This window comes from Salvelinus sp. IW2-2015, unplaced genomic scaffold, assembly GCF_002910315.2.
Source record: "Salvelinus sp. IW2-2015 unplaced genomic scaffold, ASM291031v2 Un_scaffold16629, whole genome shotgun sequence".
NCBI classification, from domain to species: domain Eukaryota; kingdom Metazoa; phylum Chordata; class Actinopteri; order Salmoniformes; family Salmonidae; genus Salvelinus; species Salvelinus sp. IW2-2015.
In genome coordinates, this window is record NW_019957680.1 from 14,897 (window position 1) to 33,517 (window position 18,621).

Below are 18,621 nucleotides of genomic sequence, written 5' to 3' on the forward strand. Positions count from 1 at the left end.
ATCCTTGCATAAAGTAGTGATAATATTGCTATTTTGAGGGCTTTGACTCGTTCTAGGAGGAAAACGATCAGCAGATGCATCAGGTGTTTCATTAAAATCCCCTGAAATAATTAGAAAAGCCTCTGAGTATTTGATGCTTAAATCCTGTACTTTCCTGGTAAYTTGGGTAAAAAGGGTCTTATTTGGAGAATGTGAGTTATGTCCGTATACATTACAYATGATGAAAATAGCATTGTCAAGTTTAACAGTTACTATGACCCATCTCCCATCTTGTGAAGATGTGGATTCTAGAACGTCACCTTTAAACTTGTGAATAAGTGTCAAAACACCAGCAGAGTGATTTGATCCATGACTGAAATAGGCCATATCTCCCCATTGTGCTTTCCAAAATTTCAAATCACTTTCACCCGAATGAGTTTCCRGAAGGACAAAATCTGCGTTACTGCGTTTACAATGTAAAAATAAAGCTTTCCTTTTTGTAAGATTTCTCAAACCCCGAGCATTCAGACTGAAGACATTGAGTGAATTGAAAACAAACTCCTGCATTAAAAAAGAAAGAAAACAAATTAGATAACACAAGTAGTAATGTGAACAATAAAACAAACAGTGAACCTTGAGAGGATTACTCCAACAGAAAACCACTCAACTGAGGTTGGGGTTAACAGTATAACAAATCTATTTACTTCCTRTTTTTTTTTWGTTGACAAGTGTTCATCAGTTGTAGTTCGAACAGTACATTTATTCGTGGTAGTACATTAACTGTACTCTTGGCAGTACTCCCAGTTCCAGTTTGGTTAATGTCAACAGTTACCCAGTAATCATTCGATAAACGCGTGAGGGCCCTTGAACCCAGCCTTCTTTCCTTCTTGTATAAGCGGCCAGTTTCTCCCTGGCAGCCTGATCCTGCGGTATCAYAGCTTCTTTGATGCGGAGCTTCTTCTCGTCCAGAAACGTGTTCCCCTTGGCCATTCTCCAGCTGATGTCCCTGTAATGTCGCTTAATTAAGCGCAAGATGATATTGCGAGGGGGTCCATCAGATATTTGTTTCCCAAATTGATGTACCACATCAATCAAGTCTCTTAGCCTGTCTTTGATGCACGGAGACACGTTCCCCTAATATCCTCTCCCTCTTTTACACCTTGGATTTTCAGATTCCACCTGCGAGAGTACCTTTGAAGTTCAGCTACATTCTCACACAGCTCATTATTTGGGATTGCATTTTCTTCAACTCATTCTCGAGGAACGTTATCTTTTTTGCCGACGTTTACTGACACATTCAACCGTTGTTGCGCTTTCGTAAATTCCTCAGTTATTCTGTAATCTGGCACTCTTGGACGAGAGTGCTCTGAAATCGCATTAGATAGCCAGAGTGAATATAACAACACCTATAGACAACCCAGGGGCTAGGGGGAAATCCAGACACTCAACCAAGGCTTTAAAAAAAACAAAGCTTTCACTTTTCTTAAAAAATATTTTAATGCACCATTAATAAAAGAGTCCAACGCATTAATACAAGAGAAATATTGCAAATAATATTAAAATCAAATTAAAAGGAAAAACAAAAAAGAACAATGGAAGGTATGTACAGTTTTCCTCATGGGAAGTAGGAGAGGAACAACGTATTTACAGACTGGAACCAGTGTGTTTCTACGAGAAACAAACACCTCTACAATATGTACATTTGTCAGAACTTTTTTTCCATCTTTTTATTTTAAAGTTAGAGGGTTGGTTTGTACTGAAAAGCGCCTGTTGCAACAAGAAATATAGATGACTTTTCTGCTGTGGAAGAAACAGAACACGGAGGGGCCTTGTGACATTTAAAACATCTCAATCAAAGATTAAACTTGGGACAGCGACTGCTTGAGTTGAGAGAGCATGGATAACAGTGGAAAATGACCCCTCGAGATCGACTTAACTAGATTTACCAGATCTGATCTACACATAAGTTCACCCTTTAAAACCATTCAGAACACACACTCAATGACAAAGTCCAACATACACAGACCTCAACACTTGTATAGGGGTCAATGGGGCAGAGTTATGTTCGGGCTCCCGAGTGGCGCAAGGCACTGCATCTCAATGCAAGAGGCGTCACTACAGTCCCTGGTTCGATTACAGGCTGTATCACATCCGGCCGTGATTGGGAGTCCCATAGGGTGGCGCACAATTGGCCCAGCGTCGTCCGGGTAGGCCATCATTGTAAATAAGAATTTGTTCTTAACTGACTTGCCTAGTTAAATAAAGGTTACATTTAAATTAAAAACWTTTTTTGAACAGATTTGTCTAATGGTTTGCCAAATAAGGGAGATTTCATAGAAACAGTTTTCCTGACAGTGTGCCTTGACCATGTCATACAAAAAGCGCAGACAACCTGACATTTGCAGGTTGTTCAATAGCACAAAACTACTAATTGACAGTGAGAGCACATTCACACGACAGGAATAAAAACTTACTCGCTCCCGTAAGAATACATTCTCTTAACACAGATACACACGGGTCAGGTCCTTTCTCTGCTTCCTAACGTGAGGAGGAACAACATCACAATGGGGAAAGGGGAACGTGAAAGGAAAAAAACAATGCATTCCAAATTGAGATAAACCTGCAGACTAAAACTCAGCAGCCATCTTAAGCTTTAAAGATAAACTGATGTGACGCCACACACTATTTGATCTACAAATGATTTGTTCTTATTTAGCATGGTGAAAAACAAATATTTAAGTCTATGGTCTCTCATCCAAACAAACTGGTGAGGGGAGAGTCACACACCCACCTACAGCTCACGCAACTAAATCAGAACAAGAATAAGAATATGCAATACTATAAAATGACAAAGCTCAAACAATCTTCATGTTTGGAAATCTTGCATAACTGAAGTCCCAATGGATTAGTGTGTAACTAAAACTGCGCTGCGAACGAGCGCCTTTAAAACCCTGAATATGTTTGTAAATCCTGTGCGTCTATGTGCGGATTGGTGTGTGTGGGCAGAGGGTTTGGGTTAGCGGGAGCTTCCGGACCACTCCCTATCTGTGCGGAGGCAGACAAGACATACAAAACCAGGTTACGGTTACATTCTCTATTCCAAGGAAAGGCTGTTGGCAGGGGGGTAAAAAATGTCCACTCTTGACCGAACGGGAACAAGTGGTCCTAAGTTATTAAATCCTGCTACAGCGGAGACTAATGCTGCATTTCAGGGGTTTGGGGTACAGAAGAGGGGGCCCGATTATTAATCACACCCCTGGGAAGGAGAGTATCACAGCCCCTAAGATAATAAACCATAACCCCAGGTAAATTAAAGCGTGTGAACAGTGCAAACGTTGCATGTCTCTCTCTGTTTTCTGGATATGGTACAGACAACTGTTTGACAGTCTGGAGGAGCAGGTGGGCTTTGCGGTCAGGAGGGGGGCTGTTGGTGGTGGGTGTGGCTTTGTTCTTGGTTATAGTCGGAGGTTGTGGAGGGGGGACAGGAGGGACTGAAACGGGGCACTGCCACACCTCAGTGTGAGAGTGGTCATGCTGTGATATCTAGTTGAGCGTCCCACGGCAGTTCTCTGTTCCACACAGACAGGGAATTTTATTTTCCTCTAGAGGGAACTTGTAGTCGTAGGTAATCTCTTCATTCATGCCAATGGCTTGCTTGGAGTAGATCACAATCTTCTTCTGGGATTCTATGGTGATCACCTTTGCATAGCAGTTAGGCTGGGGAAAGAAGAGGACAGAGACCAGTTATGGGTAATTCAAAGAAAACAAAAACGACTTAAGAGGACCTTACCAGTCAATGTTACTGTGAACATTGTGTGTGTATCAGAGTCACTAAATATCTATGATAGAAATGTGTATTTCTATTTAGTCTTCACGTTGCTTCACTCCATTGTTATATCCTGTATTGTTTTGCTTGTGCAGGTATAGGCTGACTCACAGTGCAGCAGTGGTTGATGAAGCGTGCCAGGTTGCCTAACTTGGTAGCATCAATGATGGTGTCGTGGTCCACTCTGAACAGGTAGCTGCTCCCAATGCCCTGCTGGGCATAACGCTTCTCTCTGTTGTCAGCCACCATCTGGCAAAGAAACYGGCACAAACAGRCAAACAATGATGCCAGKTGAACACCCAGGAAAGACAAACACTGATGTTTGCCATGTGTCTATTGCTAATGCTGACACKACACTARGGCTGAATGACGTAGACTACAATATGGCCCTACACACATACACTCCTCAAGCAGTACAATGACCAGTACCTGTCTGATATTCTGGCCCACATACTCAATGACCATCTCGTCAGCAGCAATGGGTTCCATGGTGAACAGGCCCCATTCATGGATCCTACTGCGGCCAAATCGAAGCTTCTTCTTACGGAACTGAGGAAGGAAGCAAGAGTTAGTGCCATAGTGGTGCAATAATCATTTAGTTACTCTAGTCCAGGGTTTCACAAACTCAGTCCTGCACCCCCCAGCACTACACAACTGATTAAAATAACCAACTCATCATCAAGCTTTGTCTAGACAACCGGATTGAATGCAATATCAGCCTTTCCTCTAGATTTCACCATAGTCCTGGATCAAAGTCTCATTATCAACACACTGGCATGGGTTTAAAAGGTCAAGGTCTTCATTACACAGTAACAGAAGTGAGTTCTCAGAATGAAACCCATGGGAAATGACATGGTGGTTGTAGAGCAGAGGTAACACAGCAGTTAGATAATATCAGTGGTACACACAGTTCCAGGCTGCTGTTGTGTACCTTGAGCTGATTGAGTTTGAGCAGGTCAGAGTCCATGACTGCAGGGATGCCTATGGCACTGAGGAGGCGGCGCTGCTCCGACCGTCTCTCTGACAGCAGCCGGTTTGAGCCCTGAGGGGGAGGACAGAAGGAGAGTTACATTGAGCCAGTGACACACACACGGTGACATACACCATCACACGGCCTTGAGCTAAATACTACTGAGCCAGAGGCACTTTCCCCTAAATGTCCAATAAAATAGTTAATCAGGGGTTAAGTGAGTTCATTTTCATTGCCTCGAGCAGACGCAGCAAAGCTGTTGAATACATCTGCATGACAAACTCTGCGGGACTTCCTACAGCATTGTGAAGCATATGCTAAAATAAGAAATACACTACTTGTTCACCAACTTTCCTGTATTCAATGACCAAAGGTCATCAATCTTATTGGAACAAAACCTGTGACCACAGAGCCTATGACAAGCAACAACATGACACCATTGTATGAAAAGCCAGAGACTATATATAGTATAAAAAGGAGAGAGATGGTAAAGAGAGGTGTGCGTACAGAGGCGTCGTAGTCGGCAGCCTCCAGTAGGGCCTGCTCAGGCAGTTCCAGATCCAGGTAGACATCCTTCTCCTTCCTGCTGATGGCGTAGTAGCCCTCGCTCCTGGCACAGCCTGTCACGTGCTCCCGCAGCTGCCCGTCTGCACTCTTCTTCTTACGCCGCGGGTTGGGGATGTTGGTAAGTGCAGGCCACACGTTAAGGCTTACAACAGTTACTGTTGAACACACACCAGTCCATCTTAATACACATGCATCATTACACACCATTTCATCTACTTCCACCACAGGAGGTTGGTGGCACCTTAATTGGGGAGGAAGGGCTTGTAGTAATGGCTGGAGCGGAATAGGTGGAATGGTATCAAATACATCAATCACAAGGTTTCCAGGTGAATGATGCCATTCTATTTGCGCCGCTCAAGCCATTATTATGAGCCGTCCTCCCCTCAGAAGCCTCCACTGACTTCCGCATACCGGTACATTACTTAAAACACAGCTCAACTGTTCATAAGAGGCATCAACACATGGAAGATCCTAAACCACAAGCAGGGCTTCTAACCCTCATTCCAAACCCCCTGCCCTGCCAGTAGTAAAGGATATCAGTGTGGTGGACCCAGTGTGTGTCGTTGAGCCAGTCGGTGCTGTGGTCGTCCTGCAGCAGCTTCTCGTAGGTCGTCTTCAGCAGCGTCATGTCCTCCATGTCTAGACCAGAGTTCCAGATGTCATACAGGATGGTCATCTGCTCAAACTCGCTGCGCTGGTCAAACGTGACGGGCTCCGGGGCAGGGATGGGCTTGGGCCAACGCTGCGACGAAGTCAACCCGGCCTCCTGGAGGAAGAGGCGCTCGCTCTTCCTCACATCGTCCCACTCTTCCTCTTCCTCGTCCTCTGTGTTAGACAGCTCACCCGGCTCCAGCTGCTCCACGTCCACATCCTCCTCCAGGTCCACCTCCTGACAGGAACCGGGGACAGGAAGAGGGAGAGAGTGGGAGAGGGACAGGAACAAGGAGAGAGTGGGAGATGTCAACTCAGGAACAAAAATTAGCCTGTAACAGGTTCTTAAATACTGGTCAATACAGGCCATAGGATGGGACTTTCTAGATTAGAATGTAATTTACTAGTATTTTGTTTGACATTAATATATATTTACATGACAATTTGGCCATGTAAATGTAAGCTGTGGTCGAGCAATACCCCATCTTTACATGTTGACGCACCATGCTCAACACTTCTTAGTTGTGACACTTGACTCAAGCACAAACCCACAAAACCTCACACCTCTAGTTTCCTCTTCTGTTTCTTGGTCTGATGTTCCTTCTGCTTTTTCGTTTTTTGCTGACTCCAGATTTTCCTTATCTTTCCTCCTCCTCTTCTTGTTCTCTGCTTTCCCCCATCTCCTCCAGTTCCCTGTCTCGCCACCATTCCCTTCCTCTTGGCTGATGGGGTGAGAGGTGTCAGCACAGAGGCCTTGCCATGTTCTCTATCCTCACACAGCAGCCCCATGCCAGACAGACACTCAGCCTGGTGTTGTCCCTAGAGGGCAGGGGTTCCCTATGACTCCTCAGGAGCTTCCAGCACCCCAGAGATGCTGGTGATGGTTAGAAGTCTGCAGGGAGGAGCACCCAGTCTCCTGTTTGGAGACACTCCTCTTTTGGGCAGGATGGGGGAGGATGCGCATAGGGGGCTTGGAATAGTTGTGTTCCTGCAGGGCTAGACAGCCTGTGGGTCCATTAACCGAGGGGAGCGGCTTTTGGAAGAAGCATCTCCTCCTCCACTTTCTGCTCCTCTGCCTCGTCTGACGTCTCGGTCTCCTCTGATCTCCGCGTCTGGTCCAGCTTCAGGCACATATCAGCCGTGGGGGCCGAGCCAGTTGTAGCAGGCTGGATGCTCCAGCTGCTACTGAGTCTCAGCCTCTGCAGTCCCCCCCCCTCCTCCTTCTGAGGTGTTGGAAGGAGGGGGGAGGGTGGGGGTCGACAGGCTGACAGTCCTGGGGCGTCCCTGCCCCGGCCTTTTGTGACAGGGGGCGGGCCTCCTCGAGGCCATCTTGACCATGGAGGCGTGGTCGCAGGGGGAGTGTCTGCACGGTGCGACACACCCACACTGAGATTTGGGAGGCCCTGTTTGTTGGGGGACTTGGTGGGGGTGATTGGGGGGGACACCAGAGGGACAGGGCTCTTTATTGAGTCTTCGGGGCGTACAGGCGAGGGAACAGTGAGAACAGTGGAGGGAGAGAGGGCATTGCCTTCGCTGGTTTGGAGGCAAAGGGAGGAGTGAGAGAGTCTTGGGAGGGGGTGGTTCAGGTGTGGAGGCGATGAAAATGGAGTCTGGAAGGTGAGATTTCATGTGGGAAAGAGAGGAGAAGCAGTGGAGGGAGATGGGGCAGGGAACCGTTGGAAGGTGGGGTTTTGTAGTCGCTCTCCCCGGAGAGAGAACGAGACGGTCTTCTTGCTTTCTTGAGAGGAGGCACAATAACAATTGGGGAGAGGGGCGGGGGGCTGGAGACGAGCGTTTGGCTGAGTGTTGTGAATCCTTCTTGCTGGCAGCAATTTTGAGATATGGGCAATATTTGAATTATGAATCAGGTGAAAAACAACATTGGCACTTGCCATGGAAATGAACATCCGTAACAGAGAAACTAAATGTGTGACTACCAGCTTTGATCTCGCGCTGAGTGGTCTTTTGAAACAGCAGCTGCAGACTTTTCTCTGGAGTGCACAACAAGTGGAATGGTCAGTATCAACCAGACACATATTGAGCAACAAATCAAAGTTTCAATAAGAACTTCCATAGGAAAATATATAGAAAACATTTTGGATACTTATATACAGGTATATTCAAAATCAGGAACACTGTTAAACGTACCGGTCATCCCCTTCTCTGTGTCAAGCTGTGCTGTCCATCGTAGACTCATCCATGGTGTCCAGTCCACTGCCGGCCTGCTCTCCTTCCTCTTCAGAGGAAGAGGAGGATGATGATGTTGAGGAAGAAGACTCTCTGTGGATGAGGAGAGGCTCTCATCATCGCTGTCCGCACTCAGGGCTCATCTGAAGAAAGAAGTGGAAGGAAGTGAGAGATGATAAGATGGCATGATGGAAAAGGTAGATAAGAAAGCCTGTGAGGGGGGCACATTGGCTTCAATAAGGAAACATGAAGAATGCTAGATTTACCTTCTGACCCTTGTCACTTCCCTCCTCGTCCTCTACAGAGAGGAACAGAAGGACACAGTTTGTGATAATATACAACAGTGTCTCAGGTTCACCAAGTCAATGAAGCCAAAGTACAGCAGAGTATGAAGAGGATACAGTGAAATGCTGCCATCTAGCCAGCAACTATGGGAAAATACAACACACTGCCAGTATGTACTGCTTGCGAAATCATCAACTGATTAGAGAATCCTGCATTATTGTTTCTGTAGCATTTATTCAATTTTTGAGATAAGATAAACTTTATTTGGAAACATTTTCATGCTAAATTATCCCTTGCACATGCAAACCTTATCTGAAGAAGACCGTCAGAAGTCTCTTCTCCTTCGCTGTCCAGGTCCCAAGGTTTCCGACTTCTCGTCCTTCTTCTTCCTCCGCCTGCTGTCCTCTCAGCCCTGTGGCCCTCCCCATCTGCATTTCTTCCTCTAGACCCTTGTCATGGTACAAGTCTGGGGGAGAAGGAGAGAAGGTGAGCAACTAGGAAACACAAAGACGTCGTGACAAATCCCAAGGGATTCCAAAGGAGGGGGTCATTGATGAAAAGCTCACCTTCGTCGTCATCCTTCTGGGGTGTCTTGGGTCTCTTCATCTCTCCTACCCTCTGCTAGCTCCAGAGGTTCTTTCCTCTTCACCTGGACACAATACACACAAGTTTAATATCATGATAAGTTATGGTGGAAAAAATCCTCAAGTTAATGGATGGTATCATTGGAGTAATGTCTATACACATGTACATGTATTAGTGTAATGTTATACATGAATTGTATTAGTGTAATGTCTATACATGAACATGTATTTGTGTAATGTCTATTACATGAACATGTATTGTGTAATGTCTATATCATGTACCATGTATTTGTGTAATGTCTATATCATGAACATGTATTTGTGTAATGTCTATAGCATGAAAATGTATTTGTGATATGTTATACATGTCCTGTATTTGTGTAAATGTCTATACATGTACATGTATTTGTGTAATATCTATACATGTACATGTATTAGTGTAATGTCTATACATGTACTAGTGTAATATCTATGCATGAACATGTATTAGTGTAATGTCTATACATGTACAGTACTAATCCATCTCTATTTCCTATGCACAGTACAAACATGTATGTATCAGTAACTGACAATTCCCSYGTTCCAACTGCTGCCTCTGTGTACTTGTTTACCTTGAATGAGGGAAGTCGTAGCGCCCCTCTCAGTGAGAAGCCTTCCATTCCTCCACTCTTGGCCCAGTCCACCAGAGACATGAGGGGCTCCCGGGGCTTGCTGCTGGCCTTGTTCTCCTCCTTCTTGTCCTCGTCCCTCACTGCAGCCACACCCCGAACCATGGTCTGGAACGGCTGGGGAGGGAGGACAGATGTGGTTTTACAAAAGCCAATGGGTATCACGGCAAATCAAATAATGGATTTAAAAAAAACAATAACAGGAAAACCATGTACGACTTGAAAAACGGAAATCAGAAACCCATTTAAATTGACCAGATGGGTATACTACGATGCAAGCTAGATCTACTCAGGGTTTCAGTTAGCTTCACATTCCAGCTCAGACTTCATCCGTAATACAAGGGTGGATATTGCTTGTCCGCCTGCCGCTAACTCTAGCAGGCTTGTAACTGCGTGTGCATGTCGCACGTGGCTAATCGAACGACAAACTCGAGACAATACTGAAACATCAATCCATGGGTGAGTAAGTGACACATTTTCATTTGTCCCAAAATCAAATTGCTAGAAAGGTTATCTTGCAAATTCAACAGGCTATGGTGTTAATGCCATCTTTGGTGTGCTTATCAATGCACAAACACCTTTATCCCCACTCCTATAGATAAAAGTTTTATTGTGCGTCAAGTTTCAAATGCATTCTGTCATTACTAATTGTAATGCGATAGGTATTTTAACATTTATGTTTAACATACAAAAAAACATTTGATTAATAAAATGAGGGGGATGATGGAGGGAGGAAATCTTGACGAGAGGGAGGGAATCTGATTTATTTGGTCCTCAACTCATGGCAGACACTTCATTCAGGATAAATGGAGTTAGCCCCGAGTTAGCCTGCAGGTTAGTTCTGAAGGATTKGTTGCCATAGAAATGTACCTGGCTGAAGGGTGAYTCACTTTCATGGTACCAGTTATCCCGAGTTGAACTCGGGAGGGTTGCCCAAAGTTACCTCACTAACTCCCCAAACCAGGTATGTAGTATAGGCCGTTTTTTCTGTGCTTTCTGAACATGTTGTTCCACTCTCTTACCTTGGCTTTGGTCTCCTTGCGCTCCCACCACTCGTCAAAGGTTCCAAAGGCGATGTTCTCCACCATCTTGCGGTTGAGGTCCCTCTGCATGATGCTCTTCATCTCCTGGATGAGGGTGGCCAGCACCAGCTGCACTGTGGCCTCGTGGGGGTTCTCTGTTAGCAGGGGCATTTGGGGGTCCCCCTCCGCCCCGTACTGGGCCTCRCCCCCCACAGGAGGCATAGTCCCATAGGGCGGAGGGGTGTGGTATGCGTAGTGTTCGGGTAAGACATGCGGGGCCCAGCCCGTGTGTGGAGGGGGGATGGCGTGGTGGTGGGGCATCTGAGAGGGGCCAGGGTAGGCGTAGGGCATGTGGGGGGGCATGTAGTGCTGGTCCTGCTCATAGCCACCCCCTTCTTGGTCCATGTAGGGGTGGTGGGTGTGTGGGGGAGGGGGCATGGAGTGGTAGTAGTCTGAAGGGGGGGCGTCGCCAGGGGCAGCGGTGCCATTAGAGGACATCCTTAGCTGGTGCAGCCGACTCAGCATCTGGGTCTGCATCTGGAAGGACATGGGGGCTCCGCCACTGTACTGGTTCATCAGCTCCATACTGCTGGCATAGTCATACATGTGTGGGGGCATGGGAGGAGGGTACTCAGAGTGCAGCTCCATGTGGCCCAGCGGTGGGGGGATGCAGGGGGGTGGAGGGGGCTGCAGGGAAAAGCCTGGGAGGGTGAGGGGGTAAGAGGGGATGGGTGGAGCAGGCATGGACGTGCCAAAGTGCTGTGTGGGGTCAGAGGGGAGGCAGAGGGGTCTGTCTGGGAGGGCAGGGGGCCTGGGATGAAGAAGGAGAAGAGACGGAGGAAGGAGTGGCGTGGTGGGTGTCACTGCTGTATGGTGTGTTCTTCATCCTCGTCGGAGATCTCCATGTCTTCCCCAGAGGAATGAGGATGACTGCAGGAAGGAAAGAGGAGAGAATTCACAAATTTCCCACACTTTTGCATCAACTGACAATCCCTGCTACAATACACCAACGTTTCCATACAATCTGATTCCTACAATATTTCTATTACAGAGTAAGATGTTCTTACCTGACTCTTTCCGTTGTAGGGGGGTGTCTGTGCCCCTTGTCTGGTCCTTGGATCAATAGGCTCAGGTTGGGCTGTCTCCTCCTGCAGAGGTCCTGTTCCATGGAGACTAGTATGGTCATCTGTGGTGGGGACGCGGGGAGAGAAGGTGGAGGAGGAGGGGTAGCTTGTGCTACTACAGTGGGACTCTTCCTCCCCTCTTCCCCCGTTCTCTGCCTCCTCCCTCTACGGCCGCTCTCATCCCTCTCTCCTTTCCTCCTCTGCTGGCCTCCATCTCCTCCTTGTCTCCTCCGCCTGTCTTTCTCCCCATCCTGCTCCCTCTGCTTATTGCTCCTGCCCTCGCCTGCTGCTCCTCCCTCTCCTGCCTGCGCACCTTCTCTCTCTGCCTTTCTTCCTTCCTGTCCGCTTCCTCATCTTCATCGGAGGGCAGGAAGGAGAACTTAGCTTCTGCTCTTTCAGGAGCATCTCAATACGAGAGTCTAAGCTGCTGCTGTGGTAGACAAATGGCAGGCTCTCATTGGTGGAATCTGGCTCCGGGAGAAGGAGTCTCGCTGGGGGGGTGGGGAGAGGGAAGTGGAGGAGGGGAGATGATGTGGGAGGGAGTGGAGGAGGGTGAAGTGGAGGAGGAAGCGATGGAGGAGTGGGGTGGAGAAGAGGGAGGGGTGGAGGGATGCTGAGGAGGGGGAGGTGGGTGCGTGTGCGCGCGCTTTGGGCTTGGTCCACGTCTCCTCTCTGACTGGGCTCTCCTGGCCAAAGTCAAGAGTGCTGAGCGTCTCTGCTACAGCCGCCGCTATCACAGAGGCAGGGGGGAGGGGAGGTGGTGGAGGGGGCGGCAGAGGGGTGTGGTGGGATCGGGGGTCCTTGTCAGACACAGACCCCCTCTCCCCAGAACCAGCACCACTAGGCTGGGCACGATACACTGAGGAGGGCTCTAGGCGGGAGGAGACAGAGGGGTTGTGGGGAGGGGGTTGGTCTTTGGAGGAAGAGTAGGAGGGGTAGGCAGATGGAGGCGGGGACAGGCTGTTGGAGGAGGAGCGGTGGGAGTTGGAGTTGAATCTGGGGTCGGAGCTGTTTGAGTAGTCGCTGTCTCTGTCCCTCTCCCTGCTGTCTCGGTCGTGGCTGCTCCGTCGCCGGCTGCTGCTACTACTACTACTACTACTGCTGCTGTGATTGTGTGAGTGGTGGTTACGGTGTCTGCCGTGTTCTCTGGAGCCCAGGCTGTCCCGTCTGTAGCCCCTCTCCCCTCACTCTCACTCCGAGTGGTGCGAATAATGTGAGGAAGAGTTGGCATCCTGGTAAGATGACCTTCTAGAGCCAATCCCACCGGCACCGTACCGCCCTCCTGAGTCCCTGTCCCGCTCTCTGTCCCTCTCTCTGTCCCGGTCTGCCAYAGYAGGCTGCTCGTACTGGGGTGCAYGAGGTGGGGGAGGCATTGCAGGGTGGTGTGCCATGTGCTGTCCAGCCCCTCCAGRGTTTGGGTATGTGGGGTAGAGCGGGGGCTCGTTAGGACGGAAAGGGCCGGTAGGGGGGTATGTGGGGCGACACCTTTGGTAGGGGTCTTGAGGYGGTGCATGGGGGTCCTCCGAGTACCGGGGAGCTTTGTATGRCCCYACTGAGGAGGAGACGGTAGAGGAGGAGCAGGAGGAGGAGGGAAGCATGTCCTGGGGAGGGTAGCCACTGGTCAATGGGCCAGCACTGTATCCAACTTGTCTAAGAAACAAAAGGAGAAAGAGGGTTCATAGAGGGTTTATATATAACACAAGTTACCACATTGACTATTGCTATCCTAATAAAGAGAAATGTGTATACCTTTTTGGAATGACAAACACATTTTTGTATAAATGAACATCTGAGCTATTATGCAGGGTGTTTGTTCCCCAATACTGACCTGGCAACAGCGTAGCCCGAGTCCTGTGAGACAGAGCGAGGGGTGTAGGGCGTTCCTCCTCCCTGCGAGGAAGCGGAGGAGCCTGGGGTGTAGGGCCCCCCCATYGAGGAGGGGGTCGTGTCTAGACGCTGCTCACTGAAGCCTGTGTCCACAGAGCAGGGGGTGGTGCTCCCAGGGGTGAGAGCCGGTACCCCTGCAGCCAAGCCCACAGCCAGGCCAGCTATCTCAGAGGACAGTCTCCGCCTGATATCTGACGACTGCACAGAGAGAGAGGAACAGGAAGATGGGAGAATTAGACAGAGAAAGTAAAAAAACATTACACAGTAGAAAATTATGAAAGCCTCTCAAGAATGATGGACCATAAAGGTAAATCCTCCATGAAACTGTCAGTAGGATGGTTGTGATGAGCCCTTGGTGAGTGTACCGTGTCTGGCTGTGTTGGCGCTGGGAGCTGGAACCGCTCTGTCAGGGCCTTGCCTCCTGTGGGCACAGTCTGGGGCGTGTAGGAGCCACTCACTATCAGGTCATAATACTTCTGCCTCTGCTGGCCTGCAGATACACACAAACATACCCATAAGACAAGGATGTAGCTAATATCTTCACAAAATTCTAATGTGACAACAATTATGTCTCCATAAAACACCTCTATACTTCAATAGTAATTGCAATAGAAGTTATTTTTATACAAAATAGATTTTATATCAAATCAAACATAGATATTAAGCCATGAATCCATGTCATACCTTTGATGTCCAGCTGAGCGTGAATGATGTTKCCCATGACGGAGGTGTTGTGCAGGTGTTTGACCGTGTCCTTCGCCCCCCTGGTGCTGGTGAAGAGCACGCGGGCCAGGCCCAGGTGCTTACGGGTCTTGGGGTGAAACAATATCTCCATCTCCTCCACCTCTCCAAACTTTGCGCACATCTCAGCRAGGAAGGGTTCCTTGATGTTGTCATTGAGGCGAGCGAAGGTCACCTCCTTGAGGGGAATGGGGCCCACGTAGAACTCATCCAGCTTTGGGAACAAAATAAGGAAATTAGAGATAGCATGCTACAGTGCAGCTTTTAGAGAGTGAGGCTGGTATGAGTGTATGATGAGTCAGCAAGTTAGTTAGGGTTCTAACTTTGAACTTGGGCACTGGCAGGGCCATCTCTGTGTGCCTGGACCAGATTCTACGAGGTCGAGGGTCCCGCAAATCTCCCACTGGGGGGAACCCCGAGTCCTGGAGAGATGACAAGTAAAAGTCAAAGGCTCATGTTACAATTCAGGACATGTACAACAACCCTACTCCAAAATAAGAAAAAGTTAATGAAACACAATACCAACCGGCACACTGAAATGCACCCCATCATATCGGTATATTTTGTTGTTAACCCTCCGGATGGCTGGGTCTTGGACGAGCTTATAGCTCTTCCATTGCAAACTGAGAGCTCGTTGTGTATCCGGCTCACTGTCTGGATCCATGCTATAACTGGAAGAATGAAGTGGGAGATGCAACTGAATTAAGTGTTTTGTCACTAACGTTACCATAATTTTGTATCCTCATAACAGGCACAAGTATACATGATGCTAGCTACATACTCGTATTTGGTTAAATAAACCATGTTTTAGAAAACCTTCTTTGATAAAACAGCTCACATAAATGTAGCGTCAAACGTCAGTTCTTGTCATGGTAACCTACCTCTGGCATACTGTAAACTCGCTCCAGCCTGGTGCTGCTGTCAAAACAATGACAACGTCACACGCTAGCTAGCTGTGTTTTGATAGGATTCCACTATTTTCAACCCGCTAGTTATGATTTAGATAACTACGGTAGCGTTAGTTGTAACGTTAGTTATATACTCGTTATATACTCGTATCACCTTGACTAACTAGCTATATCTAAACTAGATTAGCATGTGTAGCTAGCGTTAGCTGCTACCATACTCAGTTTCATTTAACAAGTTAGCTTGTTACCTAGCTAGCTATTCAAATCCCAACTAGCTAGTTAAGTTRCATAKATTTYAAAGTGGTTATTCAAAATATTATTTCTGTACAACGATGCAAAGATCGACCTAAGTTAGCTTGCTAAWCGTCATTCACTKGCCTAACCGAACCTGCCTCTTTCAAACCGATTGCCCGRTTCATCCGAAACTACCAACCCGCCGCTCAAGTGAASCTAGGCCTAGGACGAACGGGGAAAAACACTGAGTARCAAACTGAAAAGYTAACTCCGTTTTTGCCAGTGGGCACAATAGCTCAGTTKTAACAATGTCGATACTTTCCCGGTGCTGTGTAGTTACCATACAAAGCGTAARATTTCACGAAKTATTTGTTTATGTCCTAAAACAAAATAATGTTAAACGAGCGGCCATCGCGTAACAAACCTGAAAGCCTCGCCTGCACTCCATCAGTCTTTGCGAATACATTTCGTCATTCGAAGTCAGCACTTTCCCCACAATCCATCCAGATCCACGAAAATAAAGGGAACAGTCAACTCAGTCAAAATACAAACGTCACTGACTAAAAATATATATATTTTTTCTGTTGGATGTGCCTACTACATACAAGTAGCTATAGGATTTTTACAACTATTCGTATATGCCTTCTCTTGTCTATGACTACTTGTGGCGAATCTACGGATCAATGTATCAGATGTGGCCTTAGAGATACCCATTCCACATAGTATAACTTGCAGGACACTGACACAGAAAAAATATATTATTTTATTATCCTCATACCTCCAGTTTTGAACTTCTTTACTTAGTTATATTATGCATACGGAGTACCAAAGAAGTTTCAATAGAACTACTGCACAAGGAAACGATCAAGTGACAACACTGCCATCATGTGGCCAAACATGGCACCGCAGGGAAACGAGACACATGATCACATACGTCACACAAGTAACAAGGGTTATGTTCATAGCTGCGGGAAGTAGGGTTGCTGCAGCACCCCCTTAAACAAAAACAATACTCCTGTGTGAGCGGACAAAAAAATATAAAAAATCCTCAGCCAAGCACAACTTGCTAGTGTGTGACGTTGCCATTGTTTTGACAACAGCACCAGGCTGGTGGCAAGTTTGCAGTATGCCAGAGGTATACAAAGGACGTTTGAAGCTACATTGATGTGATCCTTTTTATCAAAGGTTTGCGAAAACATGTTTGTTTATTAATCAAATACGAGTATGTAGCTAGCATCATGTATACCTGTGCCTGCTATGACGATTTAAAAAAAGGTAACATTACTGACAAACACTTAATTTCCATCTCCTACTTCACTCTTCCAGTTATCGCATGGATCCAGACAGTGAGCTGAATACACAACGAGCTTTCAGTTTGCAATAGAAGTGCTATAAGCTACCTCTCATCCAAGACCAAGCCATCCGGACGGTTAACAAAATATACATGATACAGTGCATTCAGAAAGTATTAAGAACGCTTTACTTTTACCACATTTTGTTTCTCATAATACACACAATACTCCATAATGACAAAGCATTGAGTCTTCTTGGGTATGACACTACAAGTTTGGCACAGATGTTAGGGTTCAAGTCTTGGCTCTGGATGGCCCACTAAAGGACATTCAGACTTGTCCCGAAGCCACTCCTGCGTAGTCTTGGCTGTGTGCTTAGGGTCGTTGTCCTGTTGGAAGGTGAACCTTCGCCCCAATCTGAGGTCCTGAGCGCTCTGGAGCAGGTTGTCATCAAGGATCTCTGTATTATGCTCCTTTCATCTTTCCCTCATTCCTGACTAGTCTCCCAAGCCCTGCTGCTGAAAACCATACCCACAACAGGATCCTGCCACCACCATGCTTCACCGTAGGGATGGTGCCAGGATTCCTCCAGACATAACGCTTGGCATTCAGGGCAAAGAGTTCAATCTTGGTTTCATTAGACCAGAGAATCTTGTTTCATGGTCTGACAGTCTTTAGGTGTCTTTTGGCAAACTCCAAGTGGGCTGTCATGTGCCTTTTACTGAGCAGTGGCTGCCGTCTGGCCARTCTACCATAAAGGCCTGATTGGTAGAGTGCTGCAGAGATGGTTGTCCTTCTGGATTATTCCCCAATCTCCACATTGGAGCTTTGTCAGAGGGACCATCGGGGTCTTGGTCACCTCCCTGACCAAGGTCRTTCTCATGTGCATTTACCACAGGTGGACTCTAATGAGGTTGTTAGAAACATCTCAAGGATGATCAATGGAAACAGGATGCACCTGAGCTCAATTTCAAGTCTCATAGCAAAGGGTCTGAATACTTTTATTTTTAGTACATTTGCAAACATTTCTATAAACCTGTTTTCCGCTTTGTCATTCAGTGTGTAGATTGGTGCGGATTTTTTTTTTTTTTTATGCATTTTAGAATAAGGCTGTAACGTAACAAAATGTGGAAAAAGTCAAGGGGTCTGAATACTTTCCGAGAGGACTGTATGATGGGGTGCATTTCAGTTTGATGGTTGGTATTGTTTTTACATTACTTTTATGTCAGAGTAGGGTTGTTGTACATGTCCTGTATTGCCACATGAGCCTTTGACTTTAGTCATTTCTCCAGATTCGCGGGACCCTCGACCTCATAGGATCTGGTCCAGGCACACAAAGATGGCTCTGCCATCTCTAAAACAAACAAGAACGGGCAGGAAGACATGGAAAATAGTGTATGTATTACTGCATTTGTTTTTTTTCAGTGTCCTTGAAGCATCCTTAATTAAATTGTCCTCAACATGACTTCCTAGGTGGGRTTTTGTTAAACTACAGTACTAGGTCATAAAAATTACAATACTTACTCCCCAATAAGAATCAACATGCTGGCAGAAATGGTGGTTTCCAAAAAAGGCTACTGTAGAATATAGGAGACAAGGGAGTTGACATTAAGCCCACCAGGACAGCTTAGTTTGAACCCAGTAGCCTAGACAATCTCTCTGCGKACTCAATCTTTGGGTCAAATTTAGCGCTAGA

At 47.0% G+C, this 18,621-nt stretch overlaps 1 protein-coding gene across 1 annotated transcript; it reads right to left on the minus strand.

Moving 5' to 3' along the window:
- Positions 1–1,457: 1,457 nt before the first annotated feature.
- Positions 1,458–16,132, minus strand: LOC111980138 (histone-lysine N-methyltransferase SETD1A). Its single transcript, XM_070442780.1, is given in 32 exon segments — positions 1,458–3,696; positions 3,917–4,054; positions 4,235–4,354; positions 4,737–4,847; positions 5,283–5,464; positions 5,880–6,231; positions 6,558–6,869; positions 6,871–7,033; positions 7,035–7,526; positions 7,668–7,731; positions 7,931–7,984; positions 8,142–8,229; positions 8,789–8,931; positions 9,032–9,077; positions 9,079–9,114; positions 9,661–9,834; positions 10,740–11,529; positions 11,531–11,614; positions 11,616–11,665; positions 11,807–11,961; positions 11,964–12,176; positions 12,179–12,247; positions 12,250–12,345; positions 12,348–12,407; positions 12,410–12,500; positions 12,502–13,513; positions 13,692–13,948; positions 14,116–14,240; positions 14,435–14,705; positions 14,815–14,913; positions 15,018–15,162; positions 16,058–16,132. Coding segments are annotated over 31 exon segments (6,159 nt in total). The 5' UTR covers positions 15,156–15,162; positions 16,058–16,132; the 3' UTR covers positions 1,458–3,522.
- Positions 16,133–18,621: the final 2,489 nt, after the last annotated feature.